Source organism: Oncorhynchus nerka, linkage group LG9a (assembly GCF_034236695.1).
Source record: "Oncorhynchus nerka isolate Pitt River linkage group LG9a, Oner_Uvic_2.0, whole genome shotgun sequence".
Lineage (NCBI taxonomy): Eukaryota > Metazoa > Chordata > Actinopteri > Salmoniformes > Salmonidae > Oncorhynchus > Oncorhynchus nerka.
In genome coordinates, this window is record NC_088404.1 from 20,081,545 (window position 1) to 20,102,088 (window position 20,544).

At 42.8% G+C, this 20,544-nt stretch overlaps 1 protein-coding gene across 1 annotated transcript in view; it reads left to right on the forward strand.

Annotated features, from left to right (window-relative positions):
* LOC115134022 (UPF0606 protein KIAA1549L-like) overlaps nt 1-20,544 on the forward strand; it is a 50,532-nt gene that overhangs the window by 22,338 nt on the left and 7,650 nt on the right. Inside the window, exons 12-19 of the mRNA XM_065022391.1 lie at nt 4,115-4,305; nt 9,029-9,156; nt 11,194-11,318; nt 11,603-11,817; nt 14,051-14,189; nt 15,667-16,038; nt 16,231-16,328; nt 18,590-18,732. Of these exons, the coding sequence (XP_064878463.1) occupies nt 4,115-4,305; nt 9,029-9,156; nt 11,194-11,318; nt 11,603-11,817; nt 14,051-14,189; nt 15,667-16,038; nt 16,231-16,328; nt 18,590-18,732 (1,411 nt within the window). The remainder of the gene's footprint in view (nt 1-4,114; nt 4,306-9,028; nt 9,157-11,193; nt 11,319-11,602; nt 11,818-14,050; nt 14,190-15,666; nt 16,039-16,230; nt 16,329-18,589; nt 18,733-20,544) is intronic.

Sequence of the window (20,544 nt, forward strand, 5' to 3'; positions counted from 1 at the left end):
CTGACCAGAGATGTGGCACGCATGGCGCTGTAAGGCCAATTGTTCGGTCTTTCCCTTTCTGACCAGAGATGTGGCACGCATGGCGCTGTAAGGCCAACTGTTCGGTCTTTCCCTTTCTGACCAGAGATGTGGCACGCATGGCGCTGTAAGGCCAACTGTTCGGTCTTTCCCTTTCTGACCAGAGATGTGGCACGCATGGCGCTGTAAGGCCAATTGTTCAGTCTTTCCCTTTCTGACCAGAGATGTGGCACGCATGGCGCTGTAAGGCCAACTGTTCGGTCTTTCCCTTTCTGACCAGAGATGTGGCACGCATGGCGCTGTAAGGCCAACTGTTCGGTCTTTCCCTTTCTGACCAGAGATGTGGCACGCATGGCGCTGTAAGGCCAACTGTTCGGTCTTTCCCTTTCTGACCAGAGATGTGGCACGCATGGCGCTGTAAGGCCATCTGTTCGGTCTTTCCCTTTCTGACCAGAGATGTGGCACGCATGGCGCTGTAAGGCCAACTGTTCGGTCTTTCCCTTTCTGACCAGAGATGTGGCACGCATGGCGCTGTAAGGCCAACTGTTCGGTCTTTCCCTTTCTGACCAGAGATGTGGCACGCATGGCGCTGTAAGGCCAACTGTTCGGTCTTTCCCTTTCTGACCAGAGATGTGGCACGCATGGCGCTGTAAGGCCAACTGTTCGGTCTTTCCCTTTCTGACCAGAGAGGTGGCACGCATGGCGCTGTAAGGCCAACTGTTCGGTCTTTCCCTTTCTGACCAGAGATGTGGCACGCATGGCGCTGTAAGGCCAACTGTTCGGTCTTTCCCTTTCTGACCAGAGATGTGGCACGCATGGCGCTGTAAGGCCAACTGTTCGGTCTTTCCCTTTCTGACCAGAGATGTGGCACGCATGGCGCTGTAAGGCCATCTGTTCGGTCTTTCCCTTTCTGACCAGAGATGTGGCACGCATGGCGCTGTAAGGCCAACTGTTCGGTCTTTCCCTTTCTGACCAGAGATGTGGCACGCATGGCGCTGTAAGGCCAACTGTTCGGTCTTTCCCTTTCTGACCAGAGATGTGGCACGCATGGCGCTGTAAGGCCAACTGTTCGGTCTTTCCCTTTCTGACCAGAGATGTGGCACGCATGGCGCTGTAAGGCCAATTGTTCGGTCTTTCCCTTTCTGACCAGAGATGTGGCACGCATGGCGCTGTAAGGCCAACTGTTCGGTCTTTCCCTTTCTGACCAGAGAGGTGGCACGCATGGCGCTGTAAGGCCAACTGTTCGGTCTTTCCCTTTCTGACCAGAGATGTGGCACGCATGGCGCTGTAAGGCCAACTGTTCGGTCTTTCCCTTTCTGACCAGAGATGTGGCACGCATGGCGCTGTAAGGCCAACTGTTCGGTCTTTCCCTTTCTGACCAGAGATGTGGCACGCATGGCGCTGTAAGGCCAACTGTTCGGTCTTTCCCTTTCTGACCAGAGATGTGGCACGCATGGCGCTGTAAGGCCAATTGTTCGGTCTTTCCCTTTCTGACCAGAGATGTGGCACGCATGGCGCTGTAAGGCCAACTGTTCGGTCTTTCCCTTTCTGACCAGAGATGTGGCACGCATGGCGCTGTAAGGCCAATTGTTCGGTCTTTCCCTTTCTGACCAGAGATGTGGCACGCATGGCGCTGTAAGGCCAACTGTTCGGTCTTTCCCTTTCTGACCAGAGATGTGGCACGCATGCGCAACTACTGAGATAAATATTCTTAGAATGATTTGGTTTATGAATAGCTTGTGGCGATATGCTAAAGGACGTGGTAAATGTGTTGAGTTGAAATCTTTGGCTCCACTACTCCACTGCACATATTTGCAGTTTGTTGCAGTGTAATGTGTTGGTGTCCAAACGTTCTGGGATTGAAGACAGAATATCAAGCAGAGCCTAACCCACTAGGGAGATAGTGGGCTTCATGAACCTCTAGCCCACAGCACACAATTATCCATCAAAGTGGGACAACAACGTCAAGCTGCAAATCAATGGCATGGCTTCAGTCTGCATGTGTGCTTTTGCAGGAAATATGTGAATCTATTTCATTGCTCTCCAAATTCACTATGTGGTATAGTCCATCATGTGTCTTCATTTTGAAAGTTTGTGCAATAAAGAGAAAATCATATCAATCATAATTTAGTTGTTCAGAGAGGTTCTACCATTCGTTAGTTTTTTTTTTTACACGTGGGTTTTATCAAACCTGTCCCCCTCTGTCCTGTGACTCCATCAGTACACTGAATGAGCCCAAGTCAAAACACAGAATCCGTTTTTGGGCGATTCCACGCCAGTAGGAGCAGAAAATATTTTGGGTAACCCAGATTGTTCTGGCAATTCTCACATAGAAACTTCATTCGGAGGAAGGATTTTTGACATGTTTTTAACATTTGTACCACCATTTCTTTCTTTGTTTTATCATGATCAACGTGGACCTATACATGCCTCCTGTTAGTCCCTATGATCTGTGCATGATACAGGCAACATCTTGATGTCATTATACTCCTTATGTTCTTAAACATGGAGTACGTCTTGATTCTGAAATATAAACATTTCACATGAATTTATTCCACATTAAACATATTCATATTAATATCTCAAAATGACCCCTATTAATTTAGCTTATTTTAAGACATATTGTTTGGAACAATATACTCTACAAGTACATCACATTTCCAGAGTGGGCTCTGCTAATTCGGAAGGTATGATCTATTTTATGAACACCACCAATACAGTGAATGGAAACGGGAACTCCCTCTGCATGTGACTTGCAGAATGTACAATCCCAAAGGAGTGCTGTGATTGGTTAATGACCTATAATGTCAATATATATGTATAAAATCATTAAAAGGACCAGAGAGTCACTCTGGAAATTTGACCTGTTTGAAGAGTATTTTGTTACAAACAAAATGTCAGAAATAAGCTAAATCAAGAAGGGTAGTTTTGTGATATTGATATTTGTAATATTGAATAAATGAAGAATCTAGACATACTCCATATTTCCGAGCACACTATAAGGAGTATAATAATATAAATGGCACCAAGATGTTGTCTGTATCATGTACAGTTCACAGATCATAGGGTCTTACAGAAGGCACCACCCTAGAACAGTAGGTCTGAAAAGGGCCTAAAATGACCACTTTATCATGATTTTCTTTATAATGTTTTCCAAATAAGTTTCTATGTGAGAATTGCCAGAACAATCTGAGATATAAAAAATATGTTCCGCTCCTTCTGGTGTGGAATTGCCCCTTTGTCAAATCCATCACAGAGTAGCCTTGTGCAGAGTCTTGGACCAACTCCATGTCTTTATCAGACTGGGCAGTTGAAAGGTGACCATTTAGAAAGTCAACGGAATCAAGTGGACAGAGAGGCCTGCCTCTTGCCAGTGAAACATATCTGTGTTGAGCTCAGCCTTTAAGGTTCATCTGTTGAAACATTCCCCTCTGTGAATGTCCAATATGATGAAGCCATAGTGTCTCTATACATGACTTCTGCCAGACTCACTGTTGTGAAATATCACTAACCTCAGGATGAGGTGAAGATGACTGCCTGGTACAGTGTATCGATTTCTCTCCTATTTAGCTGTGTGCTGCAACTATGTGTCATAATACACTTGATGTCACTGAGACTCTTTAATTATTAAAGCTGTGTGCAGTTATATTTTCCCTTCGTATCCACACATGCACTCAAGTAGAAATACATTGAATATAATGTATTTATGTATTTCGTTTTCCAAAAATAATATCTGCACTGTGATGCTCCTTTTTGCTGTTTTACAAACCTGAGAGGCTTCATGAAATTAGAGTAATTTGGTTATACAAAGGAACTGCCTAGACCTTGCAGACATAAACAAATATATAAATCATGAACCAATTACATTTTTCATGTCTTTCCTCCAATACATCTCAACTTCAAAGGTGCCATTAGATGTTTCGTTTAACATTTAGTAGAATCCCATTCAGTCTTTACTTGCTGACTGAGAGAAAACAGAGCTCACCGAGCCGACTGCTCATTTACCTTGTCTGTAAATGAAATGTCATTCTCTTAAAGCACTCCTTTACTTTACCATATATCATCGTAAACCCTTTCCCAACCTTCTCTACCCCAGCCTGTGCAGGGATTTGACTATGCCAAGAAGCATATGGGCCATCAGCAAGGTGAGGAGACCATCTCTGTTACCAAGGAGACGCTGGTCCTGGGCCTCCCGGTGAGAGATGCTCCATTGTCATTGGACAGGAAGGTGCACCAGGATGGGACCGCTTCTAAAAGACCCCCTTCTGCTGACATCATCCACAAAGGGTAAGAAGAACGCCGATTGAAATAGAAACCGAATTATAGGATCTCTATGAAGATTGATCCCTGTTTACTATAGATTACCAGACAACATTTGGATTTGTTTGTGCCAATACTTTAAGTCAAGGAAAATTCACAATAAGTATTACAGTCTTGGACAGATTGCATAGACTCTGCTTAAATCTGCTCATGTTGACTGGCTTACAGTTTGCCTTGGTGTTGCCAATTGCCTGATTCGTAGCCGTCTATCACTCAGTTTAGGCAATAGAAAGCTAAAATGTTGTTACAAAACATGAGTCATGAATGTGTTATTGCCGTGCCACAAAACAGATAGAGCCTGCTGTCTTTCCTCTAGTCTAGAAGACAAAGCCAAGCTTTTGCTGCTGTTTTGAGCCATCTTTTCTTTGAATTTCCCACGCATTAAAATTCTCATTTTAACACAGAGACATTTACAGATCACCAAAGCCTTGATTTTTTTATTTATTGACCCAGCCCAAGACATCAGTCATTGTCTTAAAGCTGTCAAATGTAGTAGATCTCCCCTATCTTTGGCTGATTTAGACCCACTTGGGTTTTTTAATATTTACTGCTGCCAAGCTGGAGGTGTGACACGAGTCTGCTACAATGATCATTGGGTTTTGAAGGCACTGCAGTGTAGACCTGGGTTCAAATAGCATTGGAAATATCTCCAATGCTTTGAGTATTTGCTCTCTAGCCTGCCTGGAGTACCAGATTTGGGGGGGGTGGCAGTTTTTAAACTATTCTATTGGTCCTTTAAACCCAGTCAAGCTCAATCAAACACCAATAAAGTATTATTTTAAATATTATGTGAACCCAGGTCTTCTGCAGCGGCTGCTATTCCAGTCACTCTTTGGATGGACCGCAGGGCTCATTCAGACTGGGATTAGCAAGGCTTCAAAAGGCTACAAAACACACAGCTGTGCAGTGTGATGATTAAAGCATAAAACGCCTTTGAAAAGGTGCTGAGAATAATAATTGGTAAAACAAGCAGGCGGTAAACACACATGGTGGTGTAAAGTGAATAGAGGCTGAACACAGCATGGAGAGAGACATAGTGGTGTAAAGTGAATAGAGGCTGAACACGGCATGGAGAGAGACATAGTGGTGTAAAGTGAATAGAGGCTGAACACTGGGCATGGAGAGAGACATAGTGGTGTAAAGTGAATAGAGGCTGAACACTGGGCATGGAGAGAGACATAGTGGTGTAAAGTGAATAGAGGCTGAACACTGGACATGGAGAGAGACATAGTGGTGTAAAGTGAATAGAGGCTAAACACTGCATGAAGAGAGACATAGTGGTGTAAAGTGAATAGAGGCTGAACACTGGGCATGGAGAGAGACATAGTGGTGTAAAGTGAATAGAGGCTAAACACTGCATGAAGAGAGACATAGTGGTGTAAAGTGAATAGAGGCTGAACACTGGGCATGGAGAGAGACCTAGTGGTGTAAAGTGAATAGAGGCTGAACACGGCATGGAGAGAGACATAGTGGTGTAAAGTGAATAGAGGCTGAATACTGGACATGGAGAGAGACATAGTGGTGTAAAGTGAATAGAGAATGAACACTGGGCATGGAGAGAGACATAGTGGTGTAAAGTGAATAGAGGCTAAACACTGGGCATGGAGAGAGACATAGTGGTGTAAAGTGAATAGAGAATGAACACGGCATGGAGAGAGACATAGTGGTGTAAAGTGAATAGAGGCTGAACACGGCATGGAGAGAGACATAGTGGTGTAAAGTGAATAGAGGCTGAACACTGGGCATGGAGAGAGACATAGTGGTGTAAAGTGAATAGAGGCTGAACACTGAACATGGAGAGAGACCTAGTGGTGTAAAGTGAATAGAGGCTGAACACTGGGCATGGAGAGAATCATAGTGGTGTAAAGTGAATAGAGGCTGAACACGGCATGGAGAGAGACATAGTGGTGTAAAGTGAATAGAGGCTGAACACGGCATGGAGAGAGACATAGTGGTGTAAAGTGAATAGAGGCTGAACACGGCATGGAGAGAGACCTAGTGGTGTAAAGTGAATAGAGGCTGAACACTGGGCATGGAGAGAGACATAGTGGTGTAAAGTGAATAGAGAATGAACACTGGGCATGGAGAGAGACATAGTGGTGTAAAGTGAATAGAGGCTGAACACTGAACATGGAGAGAGACCTAGTGGTGTAAAGTGAATAGAGGCTGAACACTGAACATGGAGAGACATAGTGGTGTAAAGTGAATAGAGGCTGAACACGGCATGGAGAGAGACATAGTGGTGTAAAGTGAATAGAGGCTGAACACGGCATGGAGAGAGACATAGTGGTGTAAAGTGAATAGAGAATGAACACTGGACATGGAGAGAGACATAGTGGTGTAAAGTGAATAGAGGCTAAACACTGGGCATGGAGAGAGACATAGTGGTGTAAAGTGAATAGAGGCTAAACACTGGGCATGGAGAGAGACATAGTGTTGTAAAGTGAATAGAGGCTGAACACTGAACATGGAGAGAGACATAGTGGTGTAAAGTGAATAGAGGCTGAACACTGAACATGGAGAGAGACCTAGTGGTGTAAAGTGAATAGAGGCTGAACACTGAACATGGAGAGACATAGTGGTGTAAAGTGAATAGAGAATGAACACTGGGCATGGAGAGAGACATAGTGGTGTAAAGTGAATAGAGGCTGAACACTGAACATGGAGAGAGACCTAGTGGTGTAAAGTGAATAGAGGATGAACACTGAACATGGAGAGACATAGTGGTGTAAAGTGAATAGAGGCTGAACACGGCATGGAGAGAGACATAGTGGTGTAAAGTGAATAGAGGCTGAACACGGCATGGAGAGAGACATAGTGGTGTAAAGTGAATAGAGAATGAACACTGGACATGGAGAGAGACATAGTGGTGTAAAGTGAATAGAGGCTAAACACTGGGCATGGAGAGAGACATAGTGGTGTAAAGTGAATAGAGGCTAAACACTGGGCATGGAGAGAGACATAGTGTTGTAAAGTGAATAGAGGCTGAACACTGAACATGGAGAGAGACATAGTGGTGTAAAGTGAATAGAGGCTAAACACTGAACATGGAGAGAGACATAGTGGTGTAAAGTGAATAGAGAATGAACACTGAACATGGAGAGAGACATAGTGTTGTAAAGTGAATAGAGGCTGAACACTGAACATGGAGAGAGACATAGTGGTGTAAAGTGAATAGAGGCTGAACACGGCATGGAGAGAGACATAGTGGTGTAAAGTGAATAGAGGCTGAACACTGAACATGGAGAGAGACATAGTGTTGTAAAGTGAATAGAGGCTGAACACGGCATGGAGAGAGACATAGTGGTGTAAAGTGAATAGAGGCTGAACACTGGGCATGGAGAGAGACATAGTGGTGTAAAGTGAATAGAGGCTGAACACTGGGCATGGAGAGAGACATAGTGGTGTAAAGTGAATAGAGGCTGAACACTGGGCATGAAGAGAGACATAGTGGTGTAAAGTGAATAGAGGATGAACACTGGACATGGAGGGAGTCATAGTGTTGTAAAGTGAATAGCCGCTGAACACTGAACATGGAGTGAGTGAGCTACACAGCCTGGAGAGATCCTTCCAGGGCCATGTTTGATTCAGTGTTCCTCTGGGCTCAGGTTGACAGGAATACATGCATCCTCAATCTGTTCTCTCTCTCTCCCCCTCCCTCTCCCTCTCTCTCTCTCTTCCCTCTCTCTGTCTGACCATGTATCACATGAGTAGAACTGTACCTCATTATAGAAGCCTCATGATTGCGAATGCTGATTCCATTTAGTATTTCTGAATGCATTACACCCTTAGAATAATCTAATCTTGTTTAACCCAGAAGTAAAATCACGTATTTGGTCAGATGCTCGATTATGTTTAAGTAGTCTGTCCATGAGGGATTAAGAATAATCTGATACAAACATTCTGAAGAGCAATGTCGATATGAGCTGACATAATGGGTGTGTGTGTTCCTAGCTGTCTTATCTGACATAACATCAGGCTCCTGTGTTAGTCACTGGTGTCAGTCTGTTGGTTACACCTGAAAAGATACCAGGGGAGGGTAGTTTGACATTAAGATAGTATCTCCCACTGTTCCAGCCTGTGGCCTTGTTGTGAAGCACATAGCTTTAGATAGAACACAGCCTTTATCGGTGTCTCTGTCACCAGGGTTGAAGAGTGACATGTTATATGTAATCCCATTGCAAAAAAACTAACTGTAATCAGATGCGTTACCATGAAAAAATATTGCAATCAGATTACAGATACTTTTGAAAAACTAGATGATTATGTTTGCGAAAAAAGACATGACACCTTTTCTGTTTTCTCAATGACATTCAATTCATCATTGAAAAAAGGTGCCAGTTTAATTTTGTTCCACCTGATCGAGTCTGAAACCACTATGATGAAGCACCAAATGTGTTTAAAGGATTATTTTTGTTGTCTTCTAATGCTGTAATCTAAAAGTAACATTACTGAGTTTGGTTAATCCAAAAGTTGTTACTGATTACACATTTTGGGCAGGTAACTATGGTAACTTTAATGGATTATGTTTAAAAAGTAACCTACCAACCCTGTCTGTCACATACTGCAGTCAGATTTCACAGGTTAGAACTGGCCAGGGGGCTGTGTGATAGCAGCATTACCCTTGGATAATACTGTATGCACAAAGCTTACCACTGCCTGCCTCTGTTGCTATGGTTACCTGCGGCAGGTTGCCAAGCGAGGACGGCTCGGTTACAAGCAATGAATCCGGGAAACTCAACACGGGCAAGAGCTCGATGGTACGGAGGCCTGCGGTACAGAACAGCGCCAAGGAGGATCTACTACACAAGAGGAACGGTGAGAGAGAGGAGAGAGGCCATACTCCGGCTACTGTACTGCTGAGAGGCCATACTCCGGCTACTGCTGCTTGTCCCTACTGCTGCCCACCACAATATTGTGTCCTCACACAGGCTTGGTACACCATACGGCCATTAGAGAGAGCTAATGAATTGTAAATGAAAATAAGCACTTACTGTATATGCAGGGATGCATGCAGTGCACACACACACACACACACACAGTATGCACCATGGAAACACACATACACACACACACAAGCATCTTTCTATTTCCCTCCTATCTAACTGCAGTAGCTGTAACACTCAGGCAGTGTGAGTGGGGATGTGAGGAAGGGTCTGATGAATGATAAAAGGATGATGCAGTGGCAGCCACTGAAAGTCCTCATTGTTCTTGAACTTCAGATATTTACCTTACTGGATGAATCAAATGAAAGGTGACAGTCTGGTAGAATTGCATTTTTACACAATGTTTCCATTGTTATTTGGAAGTTGTCTATGATGATTGATATGCCTTAATATCTCAAGGTTAGATTACACACTGCATTACAGTAAGCGTCTCAATTTCAGAAATTATGTTGAGACAATGTCCAGTCAATATTGTTACTGTGGCATCTAGAAAGCTTCTATTTTCAACCGTCTAGCAATGGTTACCCAACATTTATTGGTGAGATGTATTATAACGTAGTATACATATTAACATATTATAACGTAGTATACATATTAACGTATTATAACGTAGTATACATGTTAACGTATTATACCGTAGTATACATGTTAACGTATTATAACGTAGTATACATGTTAACGTATTATAACGTAGTATACATGTTAACGTATTATAACGTAGTATACATGTTAACGTATTATAACGTAGTATACATGTTAACGTATTATAACGTAGTATACATATTAACGTATTATAACGTAGTATACATGTTAACGTATTATAACGTAGTATACATGTTAACGTATTATAACGTAGTATACCTATTAACGTATTATAACGTAGTATACCTATTAACGTATTATAACGTAGTATACATATTAACGTATTATAACGTAGTATACATGTTAACGTATTATAACGTAGTATACATGTTAACGTATTATAACGTAGTATACATGTTAACGTATTATAACGTAGTATACATGTTAACGTATTATAACGTAGTATACCTATTAACGTATTATAACGTAGTATACCTATTAACGTATTATAACGTAGTATACATATTAACGTATTATAACGTAGTATACATATTAACGTATTATAACGTAGTATACATGTTAACGTATTATAACGTAGTATACATGTTAACGTATTATAACGTAGTATACATGTTAACGTATTATAACGTAGTATACATGTTAACGTATTATAACGTAGTATACATATTAACGTATTATACCGTAGTATACATGTTAACGTATTATAACGTAGTATACATGTTAACGTATTATAACGTAGTATACATGTTAACGTATTATAACGTAGTATACATGTTAACGTATTATAACGTAGTATACATGTTAACGTATTATACCGTAGTATACATATTAACGTATTATACCGTAGTATACATGTTAACGTATTATAACGTAGTATACATATTAACGTATTATACCGTAGTATACATGTTAACGTATTATAACGTAGTATACATATTAACTTATTATAACGGCAAATTCCTCGGGGGAAGTAGAAAATGAGTGATTGTATTATTTCCCTCTCAAGACCTTAGACGTACATTTAGAATGCCATTTACTTTCCCTTGGGTATAAGCTATCTCCTATATTTTCTAGTTTTCATACATTAATACTTTCCCCACGTCTACAGTATATGCAGAGTGATCTGAGCACTGAAGCAGTTAACCTAGAACAACATCTGCTCTGTTTGATTGGTGCTGATGAGAGACACCATTAACCCCACTGTAGCCAACCGCCATATGACGTCAGTGAAGTGCTCACAGCAGTATCAGTCATAGCTGGGCTAGCTAGCGCTGTGCTAATTAGCAATGTCCTCTCATCCCAGCAGATCCCTATGAGGACCACACTGGCTCACTGCGACTCATCACCATCAAGCCAATGGCGGCCCAGCCCACATACTCCTACCCATCCTCCTCCAGTCACAGCCAGGACTCAGTCGTCCTCAATGGGGAGGTGAGACACCACCCCCAGGCTGCTGGTTACATTGTGTCTGCCAGATGAAGATTCTAAAGATGAATGTTCTGGATGTGTACTGTAAAAGCAGTGTAGAAGTGGAACTATATTTCTGCAGACATCTAAGGGTTTGGGCCAATGGGAAGTAGGAATGGATTTGGAATCGATTTGTTTCTTTATAGAGAAGAGGGACCTCAGTAGATACCTCACCACGTTTACTTCAAATACCAAGTAATGTCAAACTAGAATCAATACTAATGTAATACAAATGACTTCGTCTACAGGCAAATGTGGGGCTCAAGCAGAAGTCCGACATCGAACACTACAGGAACAAACAACGGCAGAAAGCCAACAGAAAAGGCTACTGTGATTTCCCTGTTACAGACAATGGCATCCACCCATTCAACCCCAGAGAGAGGCACAGCAGGCATGAGAATGCCAAGGAGCCAATGACTGCTGAGGAGAAGAGGGCATCCTATGCAGGATGCCACATCAGGAGGTGGGGGAGCAGACAGACAAATGCCTCTTTTTGCATCCACATTATGTAATATGCCAAGAGACATACAGGAAGAATTGCTTTCATGTTTGAGTGGGTGTTCAGTGGGTGTTCAGCGGGTGTTCAGCGGGTGTTCAGCGGGTGTTCAGCGAGTGTTCAGCGAGTGTTCAGCGGGTGTTCAGCGAGTGTTCAGCGGGTGTTCAGCGGGTGTTCAGCGGGTGTTCAGCGGGTGTTCAGCGGGTGTTCAGCGAGTGTTCAGTGGGTGTTCAGTGGGTGTTCAGCGGGTGTTCAGCGGGTGTTCAGCGGGTGTTCAGCGGGTGTTCAGCGGGTGTTCAGCGGGTGTTTAGCGGGTGTTTAGTGGGTGTTCAGTGGGTGTTCAGTGGGTGTTCAGTGGGTGTTCAGTGGGTGTTCAACGTAAACAGATCCACTGGTTTAAAAGTGACTTTTCAGAATGCCTACATGTACAGGTGACTACTGCACCGGGACATCGTTAATGTGACAAAATCTTTTGCAGGGGGATGCCAAGCATCAAGTTTGTTTACAATCATATAACAACTTATGTTATTGAACACTAGTCACTTTAATAATGTTTACGTACTGTTTCCCCCACTTTATATGTACTGTATTCTAGTCCAGGCTCATCCTATGTACAGTTGAAGTCGGAAGTTTACATACACTTTAGCCAAATACATTTAAATTCAGTTTTTCACAATTCCTGACATTTAATTCTAGTAAAAATTCCCTGTTTTAGGTCAGTTAGGATCACCACTTTATTTTAAGAATGTGAAATGTCAGAATAATAGTAGCGAGAGTAATTTATTTCGGATTTTATTTCTTTCCCTTTTTGTTGTCCTTGAGCCATTTTGCCACAACTTTGCTTAGTGTCATTGTCCATTTGGAAGACCCATTTGCGACCAAGCTTTAACTGATGTCTTGAGATGTTGTTTCAATATATCCACATCATTTTCCTACATCATGATGCCATCGATTTTGTGAAGTGCACCAGTCCCTCCTGCAGCAAATTAACCCCAGAACATGATGCGGCCACCCCCGTGATTCACGGTTGGGATGGTGTTCTTTGGCTTGCAAGCCTCCCCTTTTTCCTCCAAACATAACGATGGTCATTATCGCCAAACAGTTCTATTTTTGTTTCATCAGACCAGAGGACATTTCTCCAAAAAGTACAATCTTTGTCCCCACGTGCAGTTGTAAACCGTATTCTGGCTTTTTAATGGCGGTTTTGGAGCAGTGGGTTCTTCCTTGTTGAGAAGCCTTTCAGGTTATGTCGATATAGGACTCGTTTTACTGTTTCCTTCAGCATCTTCACAAGGTCCTTTGCTGTTGTTCTGGGATTGATTTGCACTTTTTGCACCAAAGTACGTTCATCTCTTGGGGACAGAATGTGTCTCCTTCTTCAGCGTTATGGCGGCTGCGTGGTCCCATGGTGTTTATACTTGCGTACTATTGTTTGTACAGATGAACGTGGTTCCTTCAGGCGTTTGGAAAATGCTCCCAAGGATGAACCAGACTTGTTGAGGTCTACAATTTTTTTTTCTGAGGTCTTGGCTGATTTCTTTAGATTTTTCCATGATGCCAAGCAAAAATGACAAGAGTTTGAAGTTAGGCCTTGAAATACAGCCACAGGTACACCTCCAATTGACTCAAATTATGTCAATTAGCCTATCAGAGGCTTATAAAGCCATGACATAATTTTCTGGAATTTTTCAAGATGTTTAAAGGCACAGTCATAGAGTCATAGTGTATGTACACTTCTGACCCACTGGAATTGTGATACAGTGAATTATAAGTGGAATAATCTGTCTGTAAACAAGTGTTGGAAAAATTACTTGTGTCATGTGCAAAGTAGATGTCTTAACCAACTTACCAAAACTATAGTTTGTTAACAAGAAATTTGTGGAGTGGTTGAAAAATGAGTTTTAATGACTCCAACCCAAGTGTATGCAAACTTCCGACTATCGACTTCCAACTGTAACTTATTTTAGTATTTTTCTGGATGATGTGTATTGTATTGGTGGATATTGGTGCACTGTTGGAAACATCTGAAAATCTGTGTACGCGACCAATCAACTTTGATTTGATTTGAAATACACATTTGAAATGTCTGAAATATTCCTGTGATGGTGCAAACCTATGCTGCAGAGCAGGGCCATTTTTACTGATGAGGATGATGATGGAGATTGTCATGACGATGGCAACTATGATATCCCTATTTCAGGCATCCCCCATCCAGAGAGCCAGCCTACTGGAGCCGTCAGTCCCTGGCTGCCAGCAGCCCTGGCCCCGTGGAGACCGAGATGGACCTGCTGGTCCTCAGGGAGAGGTCTAGAAGAGGGATCCGCAACAGCGGCTATGACGTGAGGCCTCACTGAGTATCACTGCTGAACATTGTCCATTTTAAGACATCCATGAGATGTAAAACAGGGATGGTCAATTCCAGACCTCACGGGCCGGAGTGGTGACACACATCCCCACACATTTCCCATCCCTAGCAAACACAGCTGATTAAACTCATTGCATTCTAAGCTAAAGATCATCAATAATTGATTATTGGAGTCAGTTGTATTAGCAGCTGGGGCAAAAGTGTGACACTAATCAGGCCGCCGAGGACTGGAGTTACGCATCCCTGTCCTGAAATGTACACCATACTACTGGAGTCACTGCATGGGCAAAAGTGTGACACTAATCAGGCCGCCGAGGACTGGAGTTACGCATCCCTGTCCTGAAATGTACACCATACTACTGGAGTCACTGCATGGGCAAAAGGGGTTGAGCATAGATACGTTCTGATACTGGGGTGCAATAACCTAAAGAAAACCCTAGAACAAAGCCTGTCCCAAAATGCCTATCTCTCCCAATCCTTATTCTAAGCTCTATGGCTCAAATGAAGAGGATTACCTTCATCCAAACTTTAAAACCTCCATCTAGCACAGCGATGGAGCTCGTTCTTAGAGCTATCATTTTATGCTGCATGCACAGGCACTACATTGCTGAATGTCAGTGAACGTGAACATGATTATAGCCTGTTCAGTGATTCAGATGTGAAATTCGATACCAGTTAATATACTGAAAAAAAATGTATACGCAACAATTTCAAAGATTTTACTGAGTTACAGTAATATAAATCCAATTGATTTATAAAGCCCTTCTTACATCAGCTGATATCTCAAAGTGCTGTACTGAAACCCAGCCCCAAACCCCAAACAGCAAGCAATGCAGGTGTAGAACCAATATAAGGCCATCAGTCAATTGAAATAAATAAATTAGGCCCTAACCTATGGCTTTCACATGATTGGGCAGGGGTGCCCCCCAGTGGGTGGGGTGGGGGACACTGGAGAGCCAGGCCCAGCCAATCAGACATAGTTTTTCCCCACAAAAGGGCTCTATTACAGACATAAATATTCCTCAGCATTTCTTGCAGTCAACATGCCAATTGCATGCTCCCTCAACACTTGAAACATCTGTGGCATTGTGTTGTATGACAAAACTGCACATTTTAAAGTGGCCTTTTATTGTCCCCAGAACAAGGTGCACCTGTGTAATGACCTTGCTGTTTCTTGATATCCCACACCTGTCAGGTGGATGGATTATCTTTGCAAAGGAGAAAAGCTGACTAACAGGGATGTAAACTAATTTGTGTGAAAATTGAGAGAAATATGTTTTTTGTGCTTATGGAAAATGTCTGGGATTTTTTATTTCAGCTCATGAAACATGGGATCAACACTTTACATGTTGCGTTTATATTTTTGTTCAGTGTAGCTCTGAATGTGCTGAGCCTTTAAATTGCAAATGGATAACCCTGTGTTTGTGTGTGTCCGCCTTCCTGTGTGTCAGGTGGAGCCGCTTGAGGAGACCAACGTGGACCGACTGATGAGCTCCCTGGGTTATGGTGGAAGCCATCAGGTCAAGGGTCTCTCAGACTCGTCCACTCTGAGCTCTCAGCCTTCCATCGGTGAGGTCCGTCAGCAGATGCAGCTCCTGCTGGGTAATGCCTTTGGGCTGGCCCCAGATGAGGCCCTGCCCTCCAACCACCACCACCCCCACATTCACCCCCACCTCCACAGTTCCTACAACCCCAGTCATACCAGCCCCTACTCCGAGGGAGTGACCAGTGCCCCTGGCACCATGAACCACCCATGTGGAGGAGGCCGCCAGCATGGGTCTGCCTACGGGCCGGAAATACACCAGTGTAGCTTACCCAAGCCTGTGAGTGCATTGATTAGATCATGCAATAAAGCAACAACAAAAAATGTGTATGTTTACGGTGGTGTTTTAAACAATAATCCTGAATGCTATTGTAGAACATCCACATAATAAGATGGTATCTGTATAGGACATTATGTTTAAACACCCACACACTGATTGAACTGTGTCTGCGTGTTGTGTTTGGTGCTGCAGGGCTTCAGGTTCACTCAACTTCCTGACATGTGCGTTGGACCTCCGCCCACTCTGATCCCCTCCAGACCTGGACCCCCTCCCGGGACCTCAATGAGGTGGTACGAAGCTCCCTCCTCTTCCCTTCAAGCTGTTAGAAAGACAGTAAACGGATGCAAATAACATTCATTCCAATAAATGCACAGTGCTAAACGTACTCAACCTACTACACTGAACAACAATCTAAATGCAACATGCAACAATTCAAAGATTTTACTGAGTTACAGTTCATATAAGGAAATCAGTCAATTGAAATGAATTTATTTGGCCCTAATCTATGGATTTCACATGACTGGGAATACAGATATGCATCTGTTGGTCACAGATATCTGAAAAAAGTAGGGGCGTGGATCAGAAAACCAGTCAGTATCTGGTGTGACCACATTTTGCCTCATGAAGTGTGACACATCTCCTTCACATATAATTGATCAGGGTGTTGATTGTGGCCTGTGGAATGTTGTCCCACTCCTCTTCAATGGCTGTGCGAAGTTGCTGGATATTGACGGGAACTGGAACACGCTGTCGTACACTTCGATCCAGCGTATCCCAAAGATGCTCAATGGGTGACATGTCTGGTGAGTATTCAGGCCATGGAAGAACTGGGACATTTTCAGCTTCCAGGAATTGTGTACAGATCCTTGCAATATGGGACAGCGAATTATCATGCTGAAACATGAGGTGATGGCAGCGTATGAATGGCACAACAACGGGCCTCGGGATCTTGTCACGGTATCTCTGTGCATTCAAATTGCCATTGATGAAATGCAATTATGTTTGTTGTCCGTAGCTTATGCCTGCCCATACCATAACCCCACTGCCTCCATGGGACACTCTGTTCAAAACGTTGACATCAGCAAACCGCTCGCTCGCCCACACAATACCATACACACGTCTGCCATCTGAACGGAACAGTTGAAACCGGGATTCATCAGTGAAGAGCATACTTCTCCAGCATGCCAGTGCTATTGAAGGTGAGCATTTGCCCACTGAATTCGGTTACGACGCCAGTCAGCTACACTGAGATAGAAGTTTGGCACAAACTGTCAGAAACGTTGGTTCTGCAAACCCTCAGTTTCATCAGCAGTCCGGATGGCTGGTCTCAGACCAACCCACAGTTTCATCAGCAGTCCGGATGGCTGGTCTCAGACCAACCCACAGTTTCATCAGCTGTCCGGATGGCTGGTCTCAGACCAACCCACAGTTTCATCAGCTGTCCGGATGGCTGGTCTCAGACCAACCCACAGTTTCATCAGCTGTCCGGATGGCTGGTGTCAGATGATCCCGCAGGTGAAGAAGCCGGGTGTGGAGGTCCTGGGCTGGTGTAGTTAAGCATGGTCTGCGGTTGTGAGGCCGGTTGAAAGTACTGCCAAATCCTCTAAAACAATGTTGGTAGAGAAATGCACATTCAATTCTCTGGCAACAGCTCTGGTGGACATTCCTGCAGTCAGCATGCCAATTGCACATTCCCTCAAAACTTGAGACATCTGTGGCATTGTGTTGTGTGACAAAACTGAACATTTTAGTGGCCTTTTATTGTCCCCAGTGCAGGGTGCAGCTGTGCAATGAATATGGCTGTTTAATCAGATTCTTGATATGCCACACCTGTCAGGTGGATGGATTATCTTGGAAGGAGAAATGCTCACTAACAGGGATGTAAATACATTTGTGAACCAAATTTAAGAGAAATAAGCTTTTTGTGCGTATGGAAAATGACTGGGAATCTATTTCAGCTTATGAAGCATGGGACCAAGACTTTACATGTTGTGTTTATAGTTTTGCTCAGTATACTTATTTTGAAGGTCTATTTGTAACTAGCGTACTGTATCCTTGTAGCGTTTCCTATCCTAACTTTTGTTGTACCACTTTAGATGTTATGCTGCTCATGTGTTGTTGTATTTCTACTCTACTGTTATTCTGCATATTTTAAAACAGGGATGGGCAAACCTTTTGATCAATACATTTTTTGTTTTTGTTTTACTCATTCGGGTGTCAATTTACTGTTGCAAGTTAGAATAGTAAAATACACAAGGTGCAATATAGAAATTTGGTTGTGCATCAGCAGTTTCTCTCTTGTTATGTCAGTCACTGATAGTCACTCCATTAGCCCATGTCAGCAAACATGTTTTAGATTGGTAAGCTATCTAAACTTCGTAATCATGGTGGAATTACCAGCCGGGGGCCCCCCATTGATTTTGTTAGTCCGTCTCACTCAAATATCATATTAAAAATGGCTAAACATTTCTCTCCACCCTATTTCACAATGTGTAGAATTGCAGGAAAATTGTTGTAAAAGCTAATTTTGTCTTTGTCCCTCCTTCTGCAGTTCTACACCCGACATCAGCCTGAAACCTCGCATTTCTGAGGCTTCTGAGATACAGAATCAGCACAATGGTGCCACCTACCTGCCTATCAACAGAGCGCCCTTCCCTGCTGTCACTGTTGACCAGTCCATGACCAGCTACTCAGGTCAAAATATTAAATATGATATAATTATTCAGATATGGACTAGTAAATATACATTGAGCACCATAATTCATTGGACAGTGACCATTTTTTTGTTATTTTGGTTCTGTACTCTAGCACTTTGAGTTTGAAAGGATACAATGAGGGTGAAGTGCAGACTGTCCGCTTTAATTTGAGGGTATTTTCATACATATCGGATGAACCGTTTAGAAATTATAGAAGCTTTTGTACCCATTTTCGCGTCATCAAAAAACATTGGACTGTTTAACATAATGTAGAATAAAGTAATCATTGTTAATATTTGGTCGCATATCCTTTGCATGCAATGACTGCTTAAAGTCTGCTATGCATCGACATCACCAGACGCTGGGTATCTTCCCTGGTGATGTTCTGCCAGGCCTGTACTGCAGCCATCTTCAGCTCCTGCTTGTTTCGGGGACTTATTTCCTTCAGTCTCCTCTTCAGCATGTAAAATGCATGTTCAATGTGATTCAGATCTGGTGATTGACTCAGCCAGTCAAGGATTCTCCACTTTTTGGCCATAAAAAACCCCTTCGTTACTCTAGCAGTATGTTTAGGGTCATTGTCTTGTTGCTTGATGACGTGCCGTCCAATGAGTTTGGAGGCATTTGGTTTTATCTGAGCAGATAAAATATTTCTGTAGACTTCAGAATTCATTGTTCTACTTCTGTCTGCAGTCACATCATTGATGAAGACAAGTTCCCTGTTCCACTGGCAGCCATACAGGCCCAAGCCATAACACCCCCTTGACCATGTTTCACAGATCAGGTGGTATGCTTTGGATCATGGGCATGTCTTTTTATTCTCCACACTTTCCTCTTTCCTTCACTCTGGTACATGTTAATCTTTCTCTCACCTGCCCACAATACTTTTTTTCTAGAACTCTTGGGGCTCTTTTAGGTGCTTTTTAGCCAACTGTAATCTGGCCTTTCTGTTCTTCAGGCTTATCAGTGGTTTGCATCTTGTAGTGTACAAGATAGAAGACTACACCAGCAGGACTATGTATGGTAGACTTTGACACATCTACACCTGCATCCAGGAGAGTGTTTTTGATCTGTTGGGCTGTTGTCAGGTTTTTTTTTCTTCACCATAGAGAGTATTCTCTGGTCATCCGCTACAGTGGTCTTCCTTAGTCTACCGGGTCTTTTGCCATAATTGAGTTCACTGGTTGTTTTTTTCTTGTTAATGATGAACCAAACTGTTGACTTGGGCATGCCCAGGGTTTTTGCAATGTTCCTGATTGATTGATTTTCATTTCTGAGCCTTATGACGGCCATCTTCATTTGCATCGACACTGCTGTCTTCCTCATGTTGTCACACCCCAACAACAACCTCCAAAGGCAATAGCAAAGTCTAGAATCAATACTATTCATCAACAGCTCTCCTGCATTCACTAACGACACAAATGAATACACCTGCCTAACGACACACTTCTGTGAAGCCAATTCAACAAATACTTGTAGTACCTTAAAATGGGGGGACCATGTACAAAAGGTTCTGTCATTTCTAAACGGTTCATCCGATATGTATGAAAATACCCTCAAATTAAAGCTGACAGTCTGCACTTCACCCTCGGTGTCATTGTATCCTTTCAAACTCAGTGCTAGAGTACAGAACTAAAATAACAACAAAATTGTCACTTTCCAATTAATTATGGTGCTCACTGTAAGTACCAGTCAAAAGTTTGGACACACCTGCCCATTCCAGGGTTTTTCTTTATTACATCAAAACTATGAAATAACACATATGGAATCATGTAGTAACCAAAAAAGTGTTAAACAAATCTAAATATAT